This window comes from Actinia tenebrosa, unplaced genomic scaffold (assembly GCF_029948245.1).
Source record: "Actinia tenebrosa isolate PJP-AT-01 unplaced genomic scaffold, QUT_ActTen_1.0 PGA_scaffold0__85_contigs__length_37466705, whole genome shotgun sequence".
NCBI classification, from domain to species: domain Eukaryota; kingdom Metazoa; phylum Cnidaria; class Anthozoa; order Actiniaria; family Actiniidae; genus Actinia; species Actinia tenebrosa.
In genome coordinates, this window is record NW_028292569.1 from 28,871,089 (window position 1) to 28,898,700 (window position 27,612).

General features: G+C 36.8%; 4 protein-coding genes across 5 annotated transcripts; 1 reads left to right on the forward strand and 3 right to left on the reverse strand.

The window, feature by feature from the left end:
- Nucleotides 1-163: 163 nt before the first annotated feature.
- Nucleotides 164-1,652, reverse strand: LOC116293312 (melatonin receptor type 1A-like). Its single transcript, XM_031700729.2, has one exon. It carries the CDS (start codon nucleotides 1,570-1,572, stop codon nucleotides 496-498), a length of 1,077 nt encoding a protein of 358 aa, XP_031556589.2. The 5' UTR covers nucleotides 1,573-1,652; the 3' UTR covers nucleotides 164-495.
- A 10,038-nt stretch (nucleotides 1,653-11,690) lies between these two features.
- LOC116291482 (melatonin receptor type 1A-like) lies at nucleotides 11,691-12,694 on the reverse strand. Its single transcript, XM_031698650.2, has one exon. It carries the CDS (start codon nucleotides 12,692-12,694, stop codon nucleotides 11,756-11,758), a length of 939 nt encoding a protein of 312 aa, XP_031554510.1. The 3' UTR covers nucleotides 11,691-11,755.
- Nucleotides 12,695-15,023: 2,329 nt separating this feature from the next.
- On the reverse strand, nucleotides 15,024-20,658 carry LOC116291484 (uncharacterized). 2 transcript variants are annotated; one of them, XM_031698653.2, is made up of 8 exons: nucleotides 20,544-20,658; nucleotides 20,396-20,472; nucleotides 19,535-19,672; nucleotides 18,662-18,934; nucleotides 17,960-18,113; nucleotides 17,015-17,143; nucleotides 16,386-16,593; nucleotides 15,024-15,955 (listed from the first exon to the last, which is right to left on the reverse strand). In XM_031698653.2, the coding sequence occupies exons 1-8, from the start codon at nucleotides 20,560-20,562 to the stop codon at nucleotides 15,700-15,702; spliced, it is 1,254 nt and encodes a 417-aa protein (XP_031554513.2). In that variant the 5' UTR covers nucleotides 20,563-20,658; the 3' UTR covers nucleotides 15,024-15,699. The 2 variants fall into 2 exon arrangements, with proteins under 2 accessions (XP_031554513.2, XP_031554512.2); XM_031698652.2 differs by having other exon boundaries at nucleotides 19,523-19,672.
- Nucleotides 20,659-20,846: 188 nt separating this feature from the next.
- LOC116291483 (putative peptidyl-tRNA hydrolase 2) lies at nucleotides 20,847-26,585 on the forward strand. The gene is made up of 5 exons (XM_089039235.1): nucleotides 20,847-21,079; nucleotides 22,881-22,973; nucleotides 23,158-23,369; nucleotides 24,237-24,351; nucleotides 25,452-26,585. Exons 1-5 carry the CDS (start codon nucleotides 20,867-20,869, stop codon nucleotides 25,536-25,538), a joined length of 720 nt encoding a protein of 239 aa, XP_088895361.1. The 5' UTR covers nucleotides 20,847-20,866; the 3' UTR covers nucleotides 25,539-26,585.
- Nucleotides 26,586-27,612: the final 1,027 nt, after the last annotated feature.

Below are 27,612 nucleotides of genomic sequence, written 5' to 3' on the forward strand. Positions count from 1 at the left end.
ATGATGATGAGCAGGATCATGATGATAATTTTTTCCCAGTCTTGCCAATAATATACTGAATACCAGAGTTTATATCAGGAGGATGGAAAGATTCTACTGATTCAAAAAAAGATACATAGATTTTGATGTATTTATTTTCTTTCATTTCTTTGTGATTGGATACTAAACATCTTGCGTGATGATTGGTCAAAACAAATTGGGCGCACTCAATCAAGGGAGCATTTAGTCGAGCATGCGCAGTAAGGAGACAGGGCTTTGGTAGCGGCAGTGTTCTTTTTATCTATGGCTGCTATGGCAGCAAACCATCTAAAGTTGGGATCACGGATGCGTTTCCGCATCAACGCTCGTAAGTTGTAATCGTATTACAAGTAAGAGTCAATTCTGTCCTTTTGCGCTCCTGCAGTTCTCATGGTCAGTGCTCACCATGATGAAAGCAAGAGGTACCGACCAATAGTCATGCAGGCTCACGTGGGAAACGTTAAACCAAACACGTGTCTAGTTACGGTTAAATATCTTCTTGTACTCTCTCCTAAACGCCGGGTTCATTACTCCGTATATTATGGGATTGATATAACAGCTACTTGATCCTGTAAAAGTCACGATCATTCCAGCCGAGCGAGGTATTTTATTTTCACCAAGGAGGCTAGACGCAAATGACACGATGAGGACTGGAATCCATGCTATGCAATACCCCATCAAAACTGCAAACACTGTCCACGTGATCTTGATTTCATGAACATTAGTGCCCAATCTCGTACCATTCTGCGAAGAAACACAGGAATCCCGAAGATTCTGGTTAGGTTGGGGGCTTGGAAAAGTAGAACAGGAAAGCGGACGCTGAGGATCTTGGGCGATAGGAATTCTACAAAGTTCCCGTGTTTGTTGAGGGAAGATTTGCCTCTTGTGCTGTCGAATTTTCTTGAATACTTTGATATAGCAGAACGTTATGACAGTGAATGGTATAGTTAGACTGACTATCAACACAGTGTTCCCAATCACCTTCGATATCGTGCCGTGTAGGTTCTCGTATGTAAATCCACACCTGATTTGATTAGGTATAAAACTAATGCTAGCGAAGTTTCCTGCTTTGCTGTACATAATCACAAAAGTAAAACTGCAAATCCAAATGGCGCTGATTATCATCAAGTTCACATTTTTCTTCTGCAGTTTTTGGTATTTTTGAGCTTCGCAGACTTTGACAAAACGGTTAACAGCGATGAAAACCATATTCAAGACGGACACAAAGAAAAGAGAATTAAGTAAAATTCCTTGAAAATCACACAAGCTTTCTCCAAAAATAAAGCGGCTTTTCATCGACCAAGTAATAGTAATAGGCAAGACTGTGATAGAATATAAGATGTCGGTCAGGGAAAGCGATAATAGGAAGTAGTTAGAGATGTAACGAAGACTGGGATTACGATAGATGGAGAGTACTACCAGAAGATTTCCCGCAATGACAACCACTCCAATAAGGAGTAAAATACTTGTCTCTACAGCGATGGTAACTGGAGTGCGATTTAGGAACTCAGTCCAACCTCTTGTCAAGGTCCGAGTATTGTTCGAAGCGTTCATCACAAAGAAGGCGTTTTCGTGCACTGAACCAAATTATTTTTTTCACGATCAGTATTTATGATTAAGTTTGTATTTTTAAATTCTTTGTTCTCTTCATACGTTGGGTGGGCAGTAGGTGTCCTAACATTGAAAAATAAATTCGTCAAAGTTTGTGTTCGTATATTTTAGATTATACAATGAATAAAATGTCAACAGAAAGATTGCGATGTTCTTTAAGAGGGCTTGCTTCATTTACCAGCTGTATGCAATGCGAGCAAAATAATTAGGTTTTCAATTACGGTTTGACAAGAAAATGCTAGAAAAGAGCAACTAAGACTAAAAGGCGATGAACAATGTTCAACTTTCACTCGTGCTTGATAAGCAATTGATTGTCATTTTAAATCATCGTTATGACGGTAGAAAAACCATCGTTTGTGAAGGCTACTGAAGCTTTCTCAAACAACTTGAAAGGAAAGATAACTCGGTAAGAGAGAAAGAGAGAGAGAGAGAGAGAGAGAGAGAGAGAGAGAGAGAGAGAGAGAGAAAATTATATATATATTTTTTTTAAAGAAAAAAAAAGTGAAGAATAGAAAAAAAAGGTTTTTAAATATATATATAAAATAGGGGAAAAAAAGAGAAAGACAAGAAAAGAAAAGAAAAAAGAGTGAGGTGAAAATGCAATAAACTAACTGACCTTTGTTGACGATGATGTACAAAATTATGAGACTACACCTTTCACCTTGGAAATTACGGGTTTCAAGTGTGTATTGATATTATGCAAAGCAGAGGTGCGAGTAAACAACAGCCCGACATATTATTATGATTGATTGCTGTTTTTTTGAGTACGAGCTAGTACGTGAGGTTTGGGCTAGCTACTAGCGTCTTGCGTCAGAGATATTGCACACGAGTTGAATAAATGTTTCTATGACTATATTTAATAACCTTAACAATTTGGTTGGAAGTTTTGTTCTTTCGAATAAAAATGTCACGGTATTTGAATAAATATTGGATGTGAATCAAGGATGTATAACTTGTTCCTTAGTTCAAATATGAATTTGAATTATATGGAAATTGATGATAGTTGAACGAAAAAAAACAAAAAAAAAACAGCAAAAAATTGAAATTTTTGAATAAAAATCAATCAATGAATTGAATAAAAAATAGAATAAAAATGAATGAATATTGAAATGGGAAAATGGGGAATGAATGAATAAGTAATCAAGAAACGAAGACAGCTATGGAAATTATAATAACTTTTTAAAACCCGTATCAAAAGTACTACTCAATGGGCAATTAATATTCTCACCTTCTCCTGACATCTTTTTATTACAACGCAAGTAGTGCTTCTCAAAAGAACCTGCCGAATCGCATAATTTTTAGGCGCGACAAACCACTCTACCAAAACCTATTGGTCGCAGCAAAGATCTATGCGTGATATATATTGAAACTTGTAAGAGACAATTGCTTTATAACAGGTGTTAAGTCTATTGAACACAATCTATGGTGACCCCTCATTTATGGTATTATGAATTTGAAAAGGTGTAAGGTAAAAGCTATGATATTTTTAGCTTGATTTTAAAATTAATTTACTTGGTAGAGGCTTATCTAGAAAAATAGTTATTTGTTTATACTATGACATTCATTTATTCATTCGTTCCTTCATTTATTAATACCATTCATTAATTTTATAAATTCAGTCATCCATCCATCCATCCATCCATCCATCCATCCATCCATCCATCCATCCATCCATCCATCCATCCATCCATCCACCCATCCATCCATCCATCCATCCATCCATCCATCCATCCATCCATCCATCCATCCATCCATCCATCCATCCGTCCGTCCGTCCGTCCGTCCGTCCGTCCGTCCGTCCGTCCGTCCGTCCGTCCGTCCGTCCGTCCGTCCGTCCGTCCGTCCGTCCGTCCGTTAAAAATATAATCAAGGGAAAATACTAATGAAAAACATTCTTGAAATAGGAACTTATCAGTTGCTAGGCTTTCTTTTAATAACAAATGTAATTGAAACTTCCTCATTCGTAATAACTTGTTTATTAACCTGAGGGTCAGGTATATTTATTAACATGACATCACCTTCCAGATTTCATTAAGATGTACTTTTTGTCGTAAACAACAGCTGTAAATCTTCTGTACTTTTCCAATAAAAACAGGTTTTTGGTCATGTACAATTTTGCACATGCGTACCGCTGGAAAAGAGCAGGGTTGTTTACTGTAAAAACAACCACTTCCTAAGCCTTCTTCTGATTTCTTGTTTAGAATTATCTCATATGTAACTTAATGTATTTTTAGTGTATTCCGTTCTGTACTAGTTAAGCTATAGCGAGCACCATCGACCGATTTGCTGGGTCAACTCTTGTCGCGCCGTTGTCGCTGATAAGATTTAGAAAGTATATTCTCAATTACTATTACTAGAAACTACCCTCATACCAGCCACCTCAGTGATGTAATATAAATCAATTTAATTTTCTTATTGATCGCTAAAGTATCTTGCAGTTATTTCCATATCCAGTTAAATTCAAATTCAGTATTTTCTGTAATGCATTATTACTCCAAAATAATTTCTTGATATTATTTATTTATTTATTTTATTTATTTGTTTGTTATAATAGGATGTCAATTGGGGCGCAAGTCCTTTTTCTTCCCCATGTCAAACTTTTATCTTCTATAATCCTCGTAGTCTTGCTTCTTACTGTCTCTCATGATCTTCATACATTTTTTATTTACTTTATAATATCGTATTTAATATGATTACCGAGCAATAATTAGCTCCCATCTGAATTGTAAATAGAGTGACAAATAAGTAAATAAATAAATACATTTTTTTAAATAAATAAAGTCTTTAATCAATAATTAATAATAACAATAATCTCTAATCAATAATTAATAATTTTTAAATATTTATACATTTTTTCAAGATTGTAAAAAACGAATAGAATTTGTCCATTATTTAAATATGAATATGTTAATATATAATACTTACAAAGAAGAAGGAATTATAAGATGAAAAACTGACTAATAAGGAAAATTGAAATATATGGCTTACATCAGCCAGTTTACTAATCAAATCAAAATTATTATTATTAGTAGTAGATATGAAGTACCAATTCTACATCAGGTGCCACCGGTTCGAACCGGTGCTCTCCCCCAGACCCTACTCCGGGCCCGTAATAACGTCGACGTCATAGCTATTCTAAGTGAGGTGCTGTAGGGGGAGGGGTGGTCAGTTATATTTATTCTTAGTTGGCTGGATTGCACCACATCCTATATTTTACGTCAAAGTTTAATCCTAATAAAAGTTTCTAATTATTCATAAAATATAGTTTTTCTATCTCAAAGCCTTAAAAGGCTTAGTTTAGGCTTTTGTTTCATCCTAATTGAGTTCTACGGATATTGTCCTTTGTCTTACTACCGCGATAAGATATTGAATACTAAAGATTTTGAGATTTTATGCCCAACTCTTTTACTACCGTCTAAAGTAAGAATTGCACCACTCACAGGCAATACGGATATCGTCATATCTATTTTTAGTTGACTGGATTGCACCACATCCTATATTTTACGTCAAAGTTTGATCCTAATAAATTGTTCTGATCTAATTGCCTATTGTTAAAGGATTAGACTCTTTTTACTTTATGCTTTTGTTTCACCCTAATTGAGTTCTACGAAGTTGACTCATCAAAAAACAAACAATTAAATGACTTGCCCAAGGAAAAAGAGCAAACACGTTTTTCAAAAATCTTTTTTTATTCATTTATTCATAAAACGCTCAATGCATGTGAATACAAAAAAAGTTTAGTTACAGCTCTTTTCATTTTTTAACTAAGTATTATGTTTTGATTGTCAGTATATATTTGTTCAATAGAAACACCCGTCACTTGAAACAATAGAGGACTGTGTTCTGCAAAATTTGCGAGTCAAAAAAACCTACTAGATATCAAGACCACGTTTGTAAACAATAGAAGACTCAACAAACACAGTGTTTTGATTGATTTTCATAGTTCAGTCACTACAGCTAAACTCCGAACTACACATTTTGCCAGTCGGGTATCGACTTGGCTATCGCTCTCAATCGTTCTGATCGTCGCGGTGGTTTTAAGATTTTACCAAGATATTTATCTGAATCTTGATAGCTAATCCACTTCACAGATTTTTCTTTACTTGACGGAGGAGTTGGTGGGAAATCAGGTGGAGGTGGCAGGGATTGTGTTTTGGGGGTGCTGAATGAGGAGGCAATTGAAGAGGGTTGATCAAAACTAGTCGTGGTTCTTAATGGAGTGGTAGGAACCTCCGGTGAAGCTGAAGCTCGCGCTCGATTGAGTTCCAGAGCAGGAGTTCTAATTTTTGAGGTTAGCCGCTCTAGGAATGAAGGCGTTTTAGTTTTGGGTGTGGTGTAGCCGCTATCAGTGAGACTTGTTGAAGTAACATTTTCTGGGGATGTTAGACTAGTGGGGAGACTGGGACTTGTCAATGGTGGTACCTGTGGTGATTGCACCATTTCCAGCATTGAGCTGTGGGGCGAACCACTTGGAATTTGCTGTTGTAGATTAAGATATCGATCGTATAGCTGCGAATAATTTTTGATTTTTAGTTCCGCAGGGGTATTGGAATCCCTGAGAATGCTAGTCATTTGCTCCTCTAAGTTCTGCATTGTTTTTAATATAGGCGATTGTAAATAGCTTTGACGTTCTAAATAGTTAGCAATAGAGTGCGTGACATCTGACTGTCCACCACCAAGTTGCGAAATTGCTGTTTTTGACAGCTTCGTCTGCAAAGCAGGCAGATCATTGGGAAGAACATTCGTCCGAAGCCTGCATTCTTCTGGTGTGTTTGGTTTGAGATCCACGAAAAGATACCCATAAGGTCTTTGAACAGCGGCTTCGTACTTTTGCACAAACTGTTCTGTTTTTCCCGGGTACATTTGTTTTCCCAATGTCATCATTTGTAGTTTGTCTCTTGGGTTTTTAAAAAGAACAAGGTAAGCCGCATTCAAACTCAGGGTGCGCATGATTTTTCCTTGAAAGTAGAGATTCTGCATCAGGAAAATGACACTGAGGTTGCGATGATGAGATCCTTTGGTAAATAGGTTCATGATTCTCTTGTCGTTGGATGTCTCTGTCATTTGATCGTCAATTACAATCACATTATTGATTTTGGGGTCGAAGTAACCATCCTCGTCAATATCGTGGGGTATGCCTTTCACGAACTCGATCCCGGGAATGGTTGCTAACATGTGTTCGTAAGCAGGTTGCCATTGTGCGTAACTCCATACGATACGCCGTGGTGATGGATTTATGACTTTTGTTGCATGTTCAAGCAAATTCTGAACCCAGACCGTTTTTCCAGATCCAGTCATTCCAGCTACCAGAGCAGTGAACGGATGGAGTAACTGAAACCTGTCACATTTCGTGTGATCTTCAACATTTTGAGGCAATGGGTACGGAGTGAATCGATGACTGCTTTTTCGCATTTGTTCTTGACCGATCCAATACTTTCGTTGCGAATTGTCCAACTTATGGGTTCGACTTAAATGAGTGTATAAATTTTTTTGCTGCTTTTCGCAAATAGGACAGAACCGTGTCATCGTGCGTCTTTCGAAGAATGTGGCCAATTCCTATAGGGAGCGCTATTTATACGAATTCAGGGATTCTAGTCTACATAAGATTCTAGTGTAGATATAAGAATCTAGTAGAGTCTAGTTTAGAGTCTAGTGTAGAATCTAGTGTAGAATCTAGTGTAGAATCTAGTGTAGAATCTAGTGTAGAGTCTAGTGTAGAGTCTAGTGTAGAATCTAGTGTAGAATCTAGTGTAGAATCTAGTGTAGAATCTAGTGTAGAATCTAGTGTAGAATCTAGTGTAGAATCTAGTGTAGAGTCTAGTATAGATAGTAAAGAACCAGTTGTATAACAAATACGATGGTTCTTTCCGTTGTCATTTCATTTGAACAAACCATCCCGAGAGAAAACATGTCTGTCTTACATCGTGATAACTTTGGCTATTTACATCTTTTGACTAAATGCCCAGAGCATCAGAGAAATGTTTTGCTTGCAACAGCCACTCCCGAACAAGTTCATGTAATGTGTGAGGTCTGTCATAATTTATTACAAGGAACAATTCCCATATCAGAAGGGCAAAAGGAAAGATTGAGACCGCACAAGGATGATATAAGAGAGTTAGCTCATGGATCAATACCATTTAAGGCCAAGAAAAAAATTCTGATTCAAAAAGGCGAGGGCTTGGTGGGGGAGGTCTTGCCTCCTCTAATGAGCGCTCTGAGTCTTTTACTGCTATAAAAAACCCAGCCAAATGCCAAGAACTTCATTTTACTAGTAGAGGTCATCATGAAGAGAAGAAGAGTTTCAGAAGAAGAATCTACAGAACCCGAGCTGAGCGAAGATTCCTCTAGCGAGGAGGAGCAATTTTCGAAATCGGATGAGAATGAAATCAATCGAATGGCACGACAGCTCCCTAAAAGCATACCGCGACAAAAGGCACATGATTTACTTCATAGCATGGTAGCATCCAAAGATATTTTGTATTGGAATTCCCATGGAGAAATGACTCATCATCAACGTAGAATTCCACTAGCCAACATGAAAGAATTAATCGAGTATGCTTTGTTACCTTACAACCCAGAAGTTAACGCCCCAAGAGGGCTCAAGACTTTTACCAGTGGATTGGCAGAGCTTGATTTGGACAAGAATCTTATTCGCAACAAAATACTATTGGCAGATCTGATTGCCAGGCAACCAGAGGATAACTATGATACGGATGTTAGCAATAGTGAAACTGAAAGTGACAATGATGCTGAAGAATCCCAAGAGGAACTTGACAGCGAGGACTCAGAATCGGAGAGTGAGGACGAAGAAGAAGAAGAAGAAGAAGAAAGAGAGTGTCACGCTTGTCAAGAACCCAAATCGTTTTCAAAGATATCAGTGGCACAATGCCCGAATTGCTGTTGGCACGAAGCGTATCACAGTCCTCAAAACGAATTAGTCGTGTGCGACGTTTGCATACACCCTTTAGTTATCAGTGCCAAAAATACAAAACAAATGTTTTATCGTTGCGAAGACTGTAATTTAATGCATACACTTTCTTTAAAATCAAATACGCTAAAACCTCTTGTTATGACTCAAAATCCTGAAGTGCAAGACGAATGATTCAATTATTTTCTGACGCAGACTCTGATGGCCTCCTATGATTGTAAAAACGTTTTTATAAAGTAGAAAAAACGATTGAGAGCGATAGCCAAGTCGATACCCGACTGGCAAAATGTGTAGTTCGGAGTTTAGCTGTAGTGACTGAACTATGAAAATCAATCAAAACACTGTGTTTGTTGAGTCTTCTATTGTTTACAAACGTGGTCTTGATATCTAGTAGGTTTTTTTGACTCGCAAATTTTGCAGAACACAGTCCTCTATTGTTTCAAGTGACGGGTGTTTCTATTGTTTGTTTTTTGATGAGTCAACTTCGTAGAACTCAATTAGGGTGAAACAAAAGCATAAAGTAAAAAGAGTCTAATCCTTTAACAATAGGCAATTAGATCAGAACAATTTATTAGGATCAAACTTTGACGTAAAATATAGGATGTGGTGCAATCCAGTCAACTAAAAATAGATATGACGATATCCGTATTGCCTGTGAGTGGTGCAATTCTTACTTTAGACGGTAGTAAAAGAGTTGGGCATAAAATCTCAAAATCTTTAGTATTCAATATCTTATCGCGGTAGTAAGACAAAGGACAATATCCGTAGAACTCAATTAGGATGAAACAAAAGCCTAAACTAAGCCTTTTAAGGCTTTGAGATAGAAAAACTATATTTTATGAATAATTAGAAACTTTTATTAGGATTAAACTTTGACGTAAAATATAGGATGTGGTGCAATCCAGCCAACTAAGAATAAATATAACTGACCACCCCTCCCCCTACAGCACCTCACTTAGAATAGCTATGACGTCGACGTTATTACGGGCCCGGAGTAGGGTCTGGGGGAGAGCACCGGTTCGAACCGGTGGCACCTGATGTAGAATTGGTACTTCATATCTACTATTATTATTATTATTATTATTATTATTATTATTATTATTATTATTATTATTATCAATATTATTTTTATCATCAATATTATTTTTATCCATAAGCTTGACACCTGCGTGTTTTTTTCTAGTGAATGAATGTTGTCCACAACAACCTTGATTCGAATTTATTGAATTGTTATTTGCATTATTGTATTTTTAAGACTAAGCGAAGAAGAAATATTATTCTGGTCACGTCCAAGGTCTTTCCACTCTCATAATACTTGAATATTTAAGAGTTCCCTTGGATTGATGTCAAAATATCTATTCATACATATGAATGGTTACTCGTAATATATGGATGGCATTTCCAGCTGATCTGAGAAAAAAATTTAGCCAATCGGATTACAGAAAATTTGCAAAACTGATGAGTCACTTTTCCTTTCGAAGTTATGGATTTCTAGACCACCAAATGAAAAAAAAAAAAAAAAAAAAAAAAAAAGAAAAAGAAAAAAAGAAATAAGAGAAGAAATCTCTGGCATTCGTGCTTGTAATCATCATAGGCACCGTTTGATGTTGAATAAATGAATTAACTTTATTTATCCACGGTAAACGACTCAGTAACACTGCTTTTCAGGCGTGCCGTGCTAGAATTTAAGCAATAAATACAATTAATAAAAATACGCAAGTGATTATAGAAAATCCCTCGCGCTGATTGGTCAAGAAACTCACACTATCACACGATAGTCACCTCGAGCGAAAATCCAAAATGGCGGCCAGCCGCTTTGTTGCTGTTACCGGAAAAAAATGCCTTTTATCTTTTTTTTTTCGTTTTTTTTTTTGAAAGAATCACCTGTGTATTTATACTAAAACAATTATTTGCCTCAGGCTCAGTAATTATTGGGGGAATATTTACCTCGCCGCTCGAAGACTCGCGTCTTCGTAAATATTCCCCTATAATCACTTCGCCTTCGGCGAATAATTGTTAGATAAAGAATATGAAATTATCTATCTATTTATATATGTATTGATATATTTAACAATTATTCGCCGAAGGCGAATAATTGTTTTAGCATATACCAACTTGTGTACAGAGTAACTTATTTTCATATACAATAATTCAATAAAAACAAACAAACAGAAACTTTTAGTTTGCTCGACAAATTCACGCAAAACTTTTAGCAAAACTTTTAGCAAAACTTTTAGGCCATACTTCGTTGCCTTTTTAGTATTGATAGGAATGGTATTTACTTTAATTTTTTAATTTCCTCGTCGGAAATTGTAGATTACCGGCAGATGCCATTTTTTTCGCGACTCAAAATTCAGAGGTGAATATCGTACAATATTCACCTCCAATTAACCAATGAGCGCGCGCGTTCTTAGGAAGTACACAAGTTGGTATATGCTACATATCAATATTCTAGGAAAGGCATTATTTGCGTTATCTTGAACAGTTATTTAAAAAAAATGTTGAATACTGAATACCTCATGCTTTTCAAGTGAGGGCATTCATCGGATTGCTCTCTATTCAAAGTCCTTTGAATATTATTAAATTATCTATACAAGTAATGGATAAGTGGTTATCGAGAGCGTGAGAATGTCTCATGGCTCTATAGAAAGTGACACTTCGCGGCAAACACGAAACCAAAACAGCAAGCTTCGTTGCGTTTGACATGATACTGAATACAGATCATGTTTTTCTTCTCCAAAGCGGACCAAAATCCCGCGTTCAACTACACCCTGACGTGGTTCCACAAGCCGTCATAGACTGGTTTGAGTCTAGGTGCTCTTATAGAGCGATTATGTACGGTTTTGGGTTGGCTGCGGTTTCTGTTTAGAGCATTTGTGCGTCTGTTTGGCCTCGGGCCTTGTTCAGAGGTAAGTGTGAGCAGCTCTGTGGACTAGAGGTCCGGGTATCTGGGTGACACATGGTGTCGTATGATGTTTTTCGCGGGCCTTGTAAAAACGAATCGTTGCGACATTCCTGCAAGGGAGACGAAGGTTGAGTTTGACCCGTCATCCATCCATTATTTAATCACTTACCTATGTTTGCCAGTCAAACATCTAAGCGCAGTAGTAACGTAACTATGTGTATGCCCCGTGCCTTGATGATACGAGGGGGTGGGTGGGGTCGTAGATGAATGCAATTTCTAGTGTACGGCAACTTCTATTTACAAAGTTTTAGAATCTTAATAAATTCTCGCCTAAACGCTGGGTTCATCACTCCATATATAACAGGATTGATAGCACTGCTGCCGGCCATGCTATATGTCACGATCATATGGACCGCACCCGATAGCCGTGTCATGCTAGACACTAACACCACAATGAGAACCGGAAACCATGTCGCGCAATACCCCACTAATACTGCAAACATGGTCCACGTGACCTTGATTTCTTGTCTACACGTGCCCAGGCTGTTTGGGTTGGACGGAGGAGCGACGTTTCTCTTGTGTTCCCGTATCTTTTTAAAAACTTTGTAATAGCAATAGACAATAATCGTAAATGGAACCAAAAAGAAAATTACGATGGCTATGTTGAAAAATATGCTAGATAGCGACGTTTTTTCCCCTCTAGTAAGATTGCACATAATCTTATTTGCCTTAAAATTAGCGAAGACAATTTTCCCATCCGTAATAACCGAAACTACGATTATGACGTGGATCACCCAAACAGCGACGATCATGGCTAAAGAATTCTTTCGGTTGAAATATTTTGCGTATTTGTGTGGCTTACAGACACGAATAAACCGGTTGACAGCCATTAGGACAATGTTTGTTATTGACGCTTGCATGAGGCTGATGCTGACGATGACTTGGAAATCACATACTTCATACCCCATGAAAAAACGACTTCTTATGGACCAGGCGAGAGTAAAAGGCAATGAGAGTAACGGATTAAGAATGTCAGTCATCGCGAGCGAGAGTACAAAGTAGTTAGTGATGGTACGAAGGCTGGTATTACGATAGATGGAGAGTACTACCAGAAGATTTCCTCCAATGGCAATCAGTCCAATAAGGAGTAAAATACTCGTCTCTACAGCGATGGTAGCTGGACTGCGGTTCAGGAACTCCATCATGCTCTTGCTTATGCTGCTTACATTCATCCTAGAAAATTTACCATTTGTTTAAAAGATCAACAGCTTACAAAAAGGGGGATTAACAGTGGTTCGATAGAGTGCATGGCTCTCCTCTAATTATAATATTGAAGTCGATTCTTGCAGAGGGAGGGAAACCGGAGAAAAGTCCTCCGCGAAGAAAAGGACCAAAAAGCAACTCTTTTCACATTCGACGCCAAGTTCGAGAGTTGTCAATTGAAACATGGACGAACGATAAATGAGGATTTTTCAGAAAAAGCTTCAAACTTACCTCTTTGCTACGAAGAAAATGGTCCCCGCGCGCGGAAAAGTAGATTCCGAAAAGAACTGAATTAAGATCAAACGGTGTGAAGAAACGCTTTAAATCACCGTGAACTGAGGACGCATCGAAAATTTCGTCGATCTGGAGATGCACACTGTCAAAAGCCACCTTCTTCGAATCTCATCGACGAAGAAAACATGACGTGTCTACAAAACAGTTGTCATTTACTACACAAATGAGGAAAGCCGAAAAGAAAGAAAGAAGAAAAAACAAACGGTAGTTTTTCAAATTTATCTTCACTGAGACCAAGGATGAAGTTGTGGACAAGAGAAAAACGAACTGAACCATATCACATATATCCTTGTGAAACGACGCCCCAGGTGAACGGTCTCTAAGGAAATGTCAGTCTGTTACGACATTCTTTCGAAATCTGACATTTACACAGAAAACGCTTTTTTACAATAACTTACAAATTTTTCGCGCGCTGATTGGTTATTTTTTATCGTCAATGAGAAGACAGACAGATAAAGCTGACGTCAACGAGCGCGTGCTCTTTCCTTTGGTTGTTTTGATCACTAAAAATGAGAGGTTTTTATCGTTTTTGTTATCAGTGTAAAAAAAACAAATAGACATCAGTTTTTTGTGTCTGTCCTCTTATTGACCATAAATGTCGTCATCACATTGTCAAAGCATAGTTAATTCCCCTCAGTTAACTATGTTCAAAGTAGCTTTGGATCCACGAGGCGTAGCCGTAGCGTGCCGTGACGCAATTTATCGTCAATAAGAGGACAGACACATAAAAAACTGTCTATTTGTTAATTAGCGGTACCTTTCATACATCTTTGGTTCTCTTAACTTTCCGCTTTTAGAATTTGAAGGGGGAAATTAATTTGTAGGAAATCTATTAATTAAATTAAACAATACTTAAAGTACCTATCACCCTTCTGACAATATTCACAGTATTGATTCTACATGGGGTAAGATGTGGAATGACCCGAAAATATTTCATAGTTTGAGTGCATTAGCATTAGCATATGGCATGGAAAAACCTTTATAATTTCAAGAAGCCGCACTCAAACTATGAAATATTTTCGGATTATTCCACATCTTACCCCATGTTACCCAATACTGTGAATATTGTCAGAAGGGTGATAGGCACTTTAATACGTGTACTTATGTGATTAATCATGCTGGAAAAAAAGGTAAAGCACCTATATTTAACGTCGGTAGTTCCTTCAGTTGAAATTCACCTGCTATCAATGGAAGCCGACGGTGCGCACTTTACCCCCTCTCTCCATCAGTGCTCTGTTTTAAGAGTATTTAAAGCTGAAGCTACACGGATTAGAGAGAAGTCGAAACAGATGTGGAGATCCTAAGGATCGAACCATAGACCCCAAGCTCTGAAGATCTCGCACTAACCAACTGAGCTACGCCTACAACTCAAGCAAGCACCTCAAAGGTTTTTCCTGCAAAAGTTTAAAGTCTAAACTCTATTTTTAACTTTTCCATTATTTTTCAAACTACAGATGAATTTGGTCCTTTTCTTTCCTCCACTAGAATTCCAATTCTGTCATTGTAAGGGCCACAGGTTTGCTAGCCAGTAGGTATTTATGACCCAAATATCCGACGTGACGATAATAGGAGGCAAAACTGTGTTAACGCATTTTCAACTGAAGTTTAAGAAAGCTGTTGATATTATACTAAGAACCTATTTCGTAGTTCCCGACCTACTAACAATCGCTCAAGTGGGATACGGAAGCTCAGGACAAGAACCTATTTCAAGTGCTTAAAAAATCTCTAGGATTTTAAACGATTTCAAAATACAAAGGGTTAGAAATTGTTTTGTTGTAGTGGATTTTAACTCTATGTTTTGCTTATATAGTAGTAATTAGATCTTCCTTTTCATTACAATTTTGTAATTATAAGATCTCGGAAAATTATTTTCAAGCGCCTCCATAGATTCACCAATGAACATATATCATATCATACGTGTTTTGACATACATATAGGACAGCTGAAAACAGTCCAAAGTAGTGAAAAATCTTCAAATTGAAGGTGATTGAATGTATGACAGCCTAGATTGAATAGATGTTTTAGGATTGAAAACATCTTTTTCTAATATAGAAAACGCACAGAACATATTTTCATTTTCCACTATGTTCTTCATCAAATTAAGTTCTACAGTTTATTATCTTGGGTTTCGTCTTCTTCTTCATCTTCTTTTTACGTTTTCTTTACTGTCTGGCTCCTCGTGGGAAGATGCGCACGTATTTTCTGCATAAAGTATATCCTGCAGCGATGTGGAGTTTTAGATATATATGGTTGAGAATATTTAAATTTATTGTTGTATGTAAGTCTAGTTATTAGTTGCCTGATGATGGTTTAACATTAAGCCGAAATATTGCATATTTCGACATCTTTGTCTTCTTTTCTTTGGAAATATCTCTTCCTGAAAATGCAGCTATTCGAATTTACTTTCATCTTTTTCTATCTTAAGCTATCTTCTGGGCCCGGTTGTACGAAGCCTGAATAGCGCTATCCGGCGGATAAATCCTTATCCAGTGTATAAGTCGATGCTGTTATCCAATAAATTTATCCACTGGATAAGATTTGTCCGTCGAATAGCACTATCCAGGCTTCGTACAACCGGGCCCTGGTCTCGGTTTTCCCCCAGTTTCGTTCTTACTTTTTTCTTGTTTGCCTTTCATTTCTGAGACATTTACAAAGTAGTTAAAAAGAAAAGTGGAGACTGCTAATTGATATGGAGCCTCCTAGTCCCGCATTCACAGCAGAACTTTGCGCTGGTTACAGGATATTTAGTGCCGCATTCATGACAGAATTTAGAAAGTCTCCCATGATCTTCTGTGTCATGATCTCGTGTATTTGTTCTGTGAACTTGCGCCTTGGGAGGAAAAGGTTTCTTCTTGTTCCCTGTTGATGGTTGATCAGATCTCGATTCATGATAGTCATCAAATTCTGTAGGACTGGTATCACGGACTGCAAAATTCCTGCAACCGAAAACTTAATATAAAATATCGCTTTTCACGCTAAAATTGGTTTCGAAAGTCTTCCAAAATTTTGTTGTTTATCTGTGGCCGTTTTTTTCGTTCTGCTGTTCTTCCGAAAATCGCCAAGACGCGGCAAGCTCAACACTCAAATAGATTTTTTTTGACATGATTAGCTCTCTTTTGGTTGGTTCTGATTGGATGATGAGCAAGATGATGTAATAACAACCTCAAAATGATGCAATTTCGTCGCACTGGATTTGCTGGTGATTTCAAAATTGATATTAATAATTATAAATCTTTTTATCTGCACTTAAAGATTGGCTGCTGTCGATTATTCAATTTTATGAAAAACTGCCACGAATCTCGCTTCTGATTGGTAGAGCGTGCATGCATTATGACATCACAACGTACCTGACACGAGCGTACTCACCTTCTGCTCTTCTTATCAGTCACAGAACCTCTAGTATTATCTAATTGTAGTGCTGATAACTCAGACATGTAGTCTGTTTCATCTTCCTTCGTCTTACTGGCCCTCCGCCCATACTTGATCTCTTTTGCCTTGCTTGCCTCTATATCATACTTTGAGCCTTCTAGCCTCATTTGATTATCTATAGTCTTGTATCTGTTAGAATGATAAGCTAAAACCAAAACAAATATAATTATAGATGCATGAAGTATTGCCTTCTTTAGATTCTCCCATTTTCGACGTTGTACCATTCCCTAGAGTATAGTTTCTTTGTTTAATGCGTGAGCATGAGAAGACACATCAACAAGGATACAACTCAAACAAAGAATCTTGTTCTCAAGAGAATGAAGAGTCGTCTGAAATGGGAAAACATTACGGCTAGTGAAGAGAGGCCAATAAGCCAGTTCATATTTTAAGAATCGTTTCCATTGCGCATGCAATTTTATCCCGAATTTCTCACCTTTTTGTTTAAACCCTTTTTTCGTTATTCATTTATTAAACAAAAGGTGAGAAATTCGGGATAAAATCGATGGCTTATTGACTCGAAGATCTTGTTAGTTACCTAACAATATCTTAATCAGCAATTAACTTACCTTTTTGTTCATTTAATTTACTTTTTGATTGCATTTTTGAAGTTTCTGCCGAAGCCATCCCAGTCAATTTATTTCTCACTACACCTTGTTTAGTGGTGGATGATTGATGGCTTATCTTTGAACTGTTCTCTAAATTGAAAAAAAAGTCATGAAAACCAATAATATAGTCCAGATAAAGGACGATTTTAAGGGGGTGGTTGACACCTAGAAAGCTGCGGTGTATATCTTCCTCTTTTGATTTTATATTTAGCAATTATTCGTTGAAGGCGAATAATTGTTTTAGAATATACCAACTTGTGTACAGAGTAACTTATTTTTATATACAATAATTCAATAAAAACAAACAATCAGAAACTTTTAGTTAGCGTGACAAATTCACGCAAAGCTCTTAGCAAACCTTAGGCCATACTTCGTTGCCTTTTTAGTATTGATAGGAATGGCATTTATTTTCATTTTTTCAATTTCCTCATCGGAAATTGTAGCAAAACGATTGCCGGCAGATGCATTTTGTTGCAGACTCAATATTCTGAGATTCAGAGGTGAATATCGTACAATATTCACCTCCAATTAACCAATGAGCGTGCGCTTTCTAAGGAATTACGCAAGTTGGTATATGCTAATACCTGTTATTCTTATTTTTGAAACTCCAAAGGTGAGTGGTTAGCTACCCAATCTACCCCCAACCGTCCCAAGCTTATACACCTTTACAACTTGGGCATAATGTTTTCCCATGTCAGACCACATCATTCTCTTGACAATAAGATTCTTCATTTGAGTTGTATCCATATTCATGTGCCTTCTCATGTGCAACCATTAAACAAAGAAATGGTAATTTAGGGAATGACATGTGGTCTGAAATGGGAAAACATAATGTCAAAGTTGAAAAGGTCTATTTACAATATATCTACATTACATTACAATATATCATGTTTATTCTTCACTTACCTTGGTGTCTGACAGGTCGTTCATCATATCTTGATATCTGATTTGATTCTGGGGGGGTTGATTTTTCATACTTAGTTTTGGTCTGTCTCGTTTTGCCAGCAGATGACACATTTGTTCCAGAAAGGGGTCTCTTTGCTAACTGAGGAGGTTTATACTAAAGGATTAAGTTAACAAGAGCTTAGTAAAAAAGACAAAACAAAAAAACAAAAACAAACAAACAAACAAACAAACAAACAAAAAAACAAACTGCAAGCAACATCGAGCAATACAGTATGATAACTTATAAATTTTGTAGATGTTAAGCCAAACGTAGATTTGTTCAAATTATAGATATTTTCAGAAAATGAGGTCATTACTGACATCAATAATTTATAACTTTCATTTACAAAAACTTCATGAATACTAGTAGATGTGGGATGAAGCATTTTGAACAGGTTGTGGCTTGAATGCTGTTGTGACATATGCCAGACCAATTGCATTGCACAAGAAGTTAATCTTCATCCAATTAAATACTCAAAGCATCCTATCACCAATGGCATGGACAACGGTCACACCAAGGTAATGGCACTGACAGACCAATCACAGCCAATCAAAATTCTAGAAAACAACATGGTTGCTGCAAGGCAGGCATAAATGTACATTCACTAAGCTTTGAAATCACAGTCATCTGAAAACTGATCTACTGTATACATGGTTCTGTACCTTGGTTCTTGCTGCAAACCTCTGAGCTGCAACACTAGATGCTGATCCTGGTGATCTTCCGATACGACTCTTCTGCTCCTTACAAAACTGAATATGCCGTTCTGCAGAATGTTCATTGAACCTTCTACTACAGTGTGGACACTGAACAAGGTCAGGATCTATTCTGGGAGGAGGGGGTGGAGGAAGTGGGCCACCTGTTTTGGTGGCAGCTGTAATTCCTCTTGCTGAACGAATTGTATTGATAAAATCTTCATGCTTTTGTTTCCAGTTATTCTGAAAATGTATAAAAATTATGCATACTAATTAATAAAGCTTTTTTTATTTTTGTCTAAGCCAGGGTCAGCATTTTAATAAAACCGGAAAACATTTGAAAACCTTCAATTTCATCAATTGAGACCACCCTTAACCAACCTCTGGGGTGATATAAGTTAAGGCATGGCTAACTCACCAATTGAACCCAGAGACAATCTCTGGGCTGACTGAAGTCAAGCCATGGCAAAACTCACACATTGAACACTTGCACCTCTGGGCTGATCAAAGTCAGGGCAAGACTAACTCATACATCAAACCCAGAAGCAACTGCTGGGCTGATCAAAGTCAGGGCAAGGCTAACTTACAGATCAAATTGGAATTTAGTGTGTTTCATAGAAAGAGAAAAAGTGGAGAACCAGGAGAAAAAATTGAAATCAGAGAGAGACCTTGCAAACTCTACTCATATGCCTGCAGATCTGAGTCCAGGAATTGAACCTGAGACCTCAGCTATGAGAGTCAAGTGCTCTATCAATAACAATACAAGCCTTGATTTACATTGCATACTACTTTTTTAATATTTGATAAACCAAACTAAATTTTCTACTTAACTCTTTTACTAACTTTTTTACTTTTAATTGGAGGTTTAGATGGATGCAAAGCTTTTGCTTTATCTGCCTCTGTGAGGTCTGATGTTCGCTGTTTAGAGGAATCAAATGGTTTCCTCTTTCTCAAATTGGAGCATATTTTCTCATGGCGAACCTAAAACAAGAATTAAAAATGAATTAACCAGTAAGAATAAATCTAAAATTCTTAGATTATTTATGTATTCCTGGAACTTGCGGAGGTAGAGGGTTTGAGATCAAGCTTACAAACTACTCTCAATTACTTGGTAAAATAGGGACATTGATTGACAGCTGTCACATGCATAATGGTTCAGGAAAAAACCATTTTACAGCTACAACAGGTGGCCCAGCAATTAATGTACATCATAGGAACCTTTCAAGTTTGTCATTTCAATTTTTTTAAATTAAAAAAATACTGTATGAATATTTAAACCTACGTTTCAACTTTCTGACCAATCAACGCACGTGCTATTCTATATCGCTGTAACCAAGCAACGTGCGTCGCGTGATGAAATAGTGAAAACTGCGCATTTATTCATAACACAATTAAGCAGTTATTTGGACAAATCTCCTATGTACACAATTATTGAAAAGAGTTTGTCCGCGCCTCATATGTCCTTGCTATATTCAAAATCTCGGCTCTGCGATCGAAAAGCACGATTTTACAAATATGAAAACAAGCATAAAGTTTGTTACAAGAAATTCTTTTGAGAAGTTCCTTCAATCTCGACTGAACAGCAATTTATTTACATTACTCCCATTGAATTGTGCTAAAAGATCCTAAAAATGTAACTCAATTATGAACTCCAATTTCACTTAAGAAATATAGACCTTCCCTGCACTTTTCTCTTCCACTTACCAACGTATCGCTGATAAACTTTCTTCCACAACTTGAGCATGGATGCAAAGACTCTGGCGACTCAATATCACGAAATGCTGAGAAAAAAAAGAAATAATTTTTGGCCTGAGTTATTCCTCAGCATGATGACAATGGTATATTAACCTACCGTTAATAAAATCCGCCATAAAATGCTCTTAATATCATGACAATCGCAACCCAAACATTTTGTATTGTGGACTTTCTTTTACAAACATGGAATATTGCGCATGCGCGGGATATAAAACACAGGTAGCCCAACCATGGGAGATGTTTGTGAATATTTCCATCAAACAAAAACCTTTAAAACCTTTTTATATCACATTTAGTCTTTTAAGTTTTAAATGATATATAAAAATATCAAAACAATTAGAACACAAGAAAGCGCGCAGCGGGAAACCTAAATATAGATATTGATCTATTGCACGGGCTTCCTGTGGTTGGCATTTGCAAATGGCGGACGCTCGAGGTGAGGAGGCTGATGAAGCTCTCTTAGAACAAGCTATTAAGATGTCTCTTCCTAGTAAAGACGATGATCAAGGAGGAGAAATAAACAGTCCCTTTGCTTCGGAACCGAAAGGTCATCCCGATACATGGGAGGGACCAACGACATTGTTTTTGGGACAATTACAAGAAATGGGGTTTTCGAAGAATGCTTGCATAAAGGTAAAGCAGCTCTTGTAGAGTACTACACAATGGTTGGAAGATTTACATTGTATTTTGAATCATATTATTTATGATTAATATTAAGGGCTGAAACTGTACAGAGTGCAAACAAAACGAATTCAGTAAGAATAATTGTTTTTTCTACAAGCATGCCGCCCCATGTGCCATCACAGGTAGCCCAAGCTTGGTTTCTGTGGTGTCCTGCTATAAGGAAATGTATGGAGATTCATCAAAAATTTCAATAAAATCATTGAAACGTGAAATAAAGCCTCGAAATTCTACCCGATCATTGAGAAATAGCACTTCTTTTGAACTGCGTGGTTATTTTTTGAATTTAGCCCGTTTTAAGATTTTTTCCCTCCACCAGTAAGAAATAAGAGAAGGTTGGAAACTCAAGTCCCAAAAGCGAACCATCACGGGTCTTTGAAACCTCGTACGTCTTCAAATTTTCTTTCCAGCGCCAAATTTTAGTCATGACCCTTCTCTCACATCCCTATAGAACCAAGAAAGTCGCATTAGAGATTAGTCTTCGCGTCTTTAAGCCATGAAATTTGCCTGTATTCACATACTACCTCGCTTGTTCTGACCCGTACTTGGAGCTCACTGTACACCAGTTCAACGGATTTCTTTCGGCAACAGACCCGAGGTCACGCTGGAAGAAATACTTTTGTATCTTAGGCCGTTAAAAAATACACTCACCATAATTTAGAAGAAAGATTATAAAGTTATAAATTATAAGTTAAATACTTTTGTATCTTAGGCCGTTAAAAAATACAGTCACCATAATTTCGAAGAAAGACTATATCCAAATTCAACCCGCATTTACGATACGAAGACTTCCGGCGTGACCTCGGGCCACCTGTGGTGCCATGTGGTCTGAGTTGGTTGGCTCTCAATTTGACTCCAAGGGTTTTTCCCGCTCTCCGGTTTTTCCTCCCTTCTCTCAAATCAACCCTAAAATATTATAGCTGAGCTGTGATACGGGTTAGTACTTCATGTAAGACTACATGAAATGGCACTATTCGATTATTGATTATTGATTATTGATTATAACGTCCTGAAACCCTAATCCAAACCCTTACCTTTAACTTTATTATGAAATAGTGCCATTTCATGTAGTCTTACATGAAGTAGTAACGTTGCTTAAATTTAGTAAGAGGGTAAAGTTTCAGCTGGAAATGTTTTGACTATAGAAGAAATGACCTGTAAGTACAAGTCATCTATTAGGGACTTGTACTTATATTGATGGGTTCCAAGCATTCCCAAGGGATTCAAAAAAGACAAAACATGGCTGCCATTTTGGCCAGTGCTTTTCAAAAAAGGATGCCAATAAGAAATCTTTTGTTGAATTGTACTAATGTTCCCCTGAGAGGCCACAATGACATAACATACATGTACAATCAAAAAATAGGTCAATAGGTCAATAGGTTAATACCCCTTCCCTTATGCCTTCCCCTACCCCATATACCAATAAAAAGATGAGCATCTGTTTAGAGCCACTCTCATCCCTCCCCTCTTTACGGGGAAGCATCTGTGCACTGCTCTCCACAGTAAGGAAGGGGTGAGACATTGTTGTACCCAATCTTGATACTAAAAATACGGCAAGGTAGATATTAGTAAGAATACAATACAGTATAGCTAGTAGACATTAAAAGTATAATTTATCTAATGTACTACTGGTAAACCAGCAAGTTATTATTAGAATTTTTTTATAAATCTAAATCAGATATTCAGTCAAAATCTAAATGTACTTTGATGCATGTTATGAGATTTTGACCTCTTGTATTTCATATCATAACAGGGTCTTTACCACACTCAAAACAAGTCTGTAGATGAAGCAGCTTCATGGATATTGAATAATTCAGATTTAGAAGACATTGATGAACCACTCAAGGTATAAAGTAACCTCATTTTGTATAATTAAAAAACAAGGTTTTTGCATGGCATCTATATGATATCATAGCTATATTATAACACTTTTTGATGTAATATTATATTTTCCAAACTGGGACAAAGTTAGTCAGTATGTTCAAGCTTCTATTGAAATAGCTAACAAATTATTTTTACCGATACTATAGATTGAAGCACAGCCTGACTTGGAAGTTCTTTTATCCGATAAAAAGGAGTATCGCAGTTCATGTAAAATGGTGTTTGTAGTTAATACTGAGTTGCGTATGGGTGTTGGTAAGATAGCAGCACAAGTTGGTCATGCATCCGTATCTCTATATAGAAGGATGTTGGCAGATCAGAATAATTTAAGTCACATTATTCTGCAATGGGAAAACCATGGGTAAGAGAATACTCCAGCTTTGTTCATTGTTAGCAGTGCCCAACCTTATCGGTAGTGGCATTAGTCCTAGTCAAGAATTGGACTAGTCCAACTTCATGCTAACTGATTAACGTAGAACTCAAAAATAGTATGAAGTACTGCACATGCACAAAATACAAAGAAAACTGTGAAAAGTGCTGCAGGGTGGTATCAGTTATTCCTCAATTTTGACATCCCAGGATGTGATGGTGCATGTAAAGAAAATCTTCCACTGGTCCAACTTTTATAGTTGCAGCTCTTAACAGTCTATTTCTGCTACTCTGCTCGTCTCTGCTTCGCATGCACTGATAAAAGTTGGTCCAGCTCTGGGCTACACTAGTCAATTTATGGCTAGAAAAGTTGTCTCTCAGCTAGTAAAAAATTGAGAACCACTAGTCAATAGGCCAGTTTCTGTTCACTAATTTGTAAGCTAGGGCCAGTGATGAAAAAAGTTAAGGGCCAGCTAGCTTTCATTTTGGGTAAGATATTCAAGTTGTTCATGAAGTCTGTGGAATTTTAAAGTGTTTACATTGTTGAAACTGGACATTTTTACTTTACTTTATTTGACACTGACTTGAGGCTAACCCTTACTAATGAGTGTGTAACCAAGAAAGACAATGGTAATTTGGCAAAGAATCTATGATTTATATTTAATTGTTAGACTTTACTTCAAAATGCTCAAAACCTGAAAATGTAGAAACCATTTGATTCCAACTTAAAAAAAAGATACAATGACGGATTTGCTATTTTACAGTACTCTATTCAAAAGTGCAATCGTAAAGATAATAGTTCTGTTCAAAGATATATAATCATAAGTGGTAGTACATAGTGCTTTTGTCTCCTTTCCAGTCAACTCAAGGTTGTCGTTAAAGGAAACAATGTGGCACATTTAATGGATTTGGAACTTCAAGCAGAGAAAGAACGGTTGAAAACCTATCTAGTCTATGATGCTGGCAGAACACAGGTAAGTTCATGTACTTCTTTCTTGTGTGTTGTGTGCACTACTAATGCATGGATCTTTTAATGAAAAAAATTGGCTGTGCAAAACCTTCTTAGAATCATAGCTCCCTCTTGAAAGACGTGTTCTAATAGCGTAATTCACCCTCCAGAATTTCATTAGACAAGTTTAGGAAAGGTCCACCACCTGCTATCCCCAAATTTATCCTCACAACCATACACACTAACTTTCATTAGCTGGCTGTCACTAGCTATTTTTTTACATTTATTAATTAAAAGACAAATGAGAAGGAAAGATACCGGTATACCCGAGCATCCCGATTATCGGCCCTCCCTGGGGTCATATTGATTCATAAAGTTTTTGATGGGCTTATAAATGAGAGAGCTTACAGCCTATGCCGGTGCGGGGGGAGGGGAGGGGAGGGAAGGGGGAGGGGAGGGGAGGGAAGGGGGAGGGGAGGGGAGGGGAGGAGCGCTTATAGTCGTGATTTTACGGTTTTTAAATTTTAAAGTTTAAAGTCACAAAATTGATATTGGAAAAATATATGGACATAAAAAAATATTTAAGTGAATACAACAAAACGTTTATCAGACTTACATGTAATGCAATATTAATTAAAAAATCATATAATTTGATAAAGCTATAAAAAGATAAATCATTGAACAGCATAAAATAACATAGCGTCGTGCAGCTAAAAATTAATTTTTTTCCTTATTCCAAAAACGTTTTCCATGCAGTTTAAATATTTATTTGTGCAGCAGAGTTTAGAAAATAGCACGTTGAGTAGAATTCAAAAAAAGAAAAAAAAAATTGTATGCTGGATTGGTTGGAATACAGAATGTCCGACCAACAAACTCGAATTCATTTTAGTAGTTATCGATTTTTTTCTTAATGTACCTTTAGAATACATTGATTCTAAGACAGACATTTTCAGCAATCGGTGTTTGTTCCATGCTGTATATCAAGGACACATTTTAGCTTGTCCGACGTAGAAACATTAATTAGGGAGGTAGAACAATGAATGCGGGATCGATGTATGGACCAAGAAATGTGACATCGTTTTTTATACATTGCACTGCTTTGAATACTTTTTTCTTTTTACTCAGATTTCTGCCGGTTCTGTTACAGTCTTGGGTATATTTGGTACCACAGATGCTGTCGACAAAATAACTGGAAGCCTAAAATTGTTATGATAACATTATTAATGAAGTTTTATCGTTCAGGTAGCTTTCCTAATGCCAAAGAAAAATTAGCAAAGAAAATTAGGAAGACAATTGAGGAAGAGTGTCTTTGTTCTATGAAGCATAGATTTTGGAGCATCATGATTAGGTAAACTGAGCACTGTGAAGTTAGGAATACTAGTAAGTAAAACTGATTACGACCAAAAAAATATCCAAATCGAAACCGTTTTGCATTTTTAAACTTTTAGAGTTAAGAGAAGATGTCTGTAAAAACCAGACAATCGTGGCAAAGCTCAAAAAATAGATTTTGCTCATATTTTAACCATAGATAGACCATAACATGAAACAAATCATGAGGTATTTTGTTTGAAAAAAAATTGCATTTTTTACGAGAAAATCGCGAAAAATGAAATTTCGTCAAATCGCTGCTTTGAGACGGTCAGATTTTAAGTCAACTTTGGTGGCCTCGTGTGGCAAACTTAAATACTCTTATGACTTCAAACCTTCTTAAAATTGTTAATTGACATCTTAAGTTTAGTCCAAAGGCTTTATAAAAATTTCTAGCTACTTTTTGATATTATTTTAAATTTATTTTAAAGTTATACTTTACGCCTTATGAAAAATAGTGTAAAAACAAAAAAATATTTTACTATGTGCTACCCAAAATTATTCAATAATATTTCGTATACTTAAAGTCAAGATATCAAATATATGACTATGAAAAAAACAGCTTGGGTAAATGTGATGGAGCGAAGTTATGGAGCTTCGAACTTTCACAAAATCGTGCTTCGGTCTAAGGTCTACGGTCGCCTAAGATCTGTCAAATCGTCAAGTCGCAACTAACAATTTGCATCAACAATCACGGGTTTTTTTCTTTTGCCGGCAAACTGTCTTTAAATCAAAACAAAAACAAAAACAAAAACATATTTTGCCATTAAATTTCGTAGATTTCAACAACTTGTAGCTATAAATCTTGTAATTTATATAGTTCATATTTAGCCCGCCAGCGCTGGATAATTTATGCACAGGACTTCGATTAAATTGTAAACACTTTTTAAATTGCGGTTTTCCTTGTATTTGCTGTCTTATTAAAAATATATTAGTTTGATTTCTTTAGGGAATATGTGGACGATAAATTCGCCAATTTTCTAAAAAATATATATAAGCTTCGAAAGAACCAAACCCGACATTTGTTGATCGACACTAAGATAAGGATGGCGGGGACTAATTAACATGTAATTGCATTTGCGTTCCTACAAGGCCCCTATAATGTACACCCCGAGAACGAGAAGGTATAGGGCGTGCACGCGGGTGAGGGATTTGACTACCCTCTCAGGTAAAATGCTACAAACATAGGGACTACATTTCCCTTATATATTTTAGCATTGGATTCAGATTACTTTTATTGGAGTGATCATGCGGATTCTACTTTATGGTAGCTAGCTTCGATCTTGTAATAATTGCGAATAACCAGAACCTGTATTCTTTTTTTTCTAATAACGTCACTTCCTTACATACCTGAAAACGGACGTGCTATCAGTTGACAACTTTAAATATTAGACGTTGAACAACTACAGGTGGCGACCAGTTTCTCGAGAAGATCAACATATGGCTTCTTTCGCTTTATTTTAATAGAAGATATGTCCAGTTCCAACGAGGTACACATATCTTGTAACATTGTAATGGAAAAGTTTGATAGTTTTGACTGAGATGCCATTTTGCAAATGTCGTATGCTTGAAACATAATTGGATGTTGAACAGCTACCTCGTACATTACTTTCTTTCTTAATTCTTGTAGCTCATTTTCCACGTCTAGTTGGTGTCGTTCTAATTCTGAATCATCATCCCCATCATGGATGTCGACTTTTTTCTTTGCCGCTACGCGCGAGAAAAAACTAGATATCTGTTGTGGCGTCAAAAACTCGTTCTTCCCAAACAAACGAGCACCGTCCTTGTTTCTAGCTGTCCTCATCGCCTTTGAAACGGTTGACGGGTTGGCTTTTTGACCTGTCCGTTCTCCTGTTTGAAAAACTTTGATCAGGTAATTTCTTTGGCTGTCGGTGAACCTCTTTTTTTTAGCTGTCGT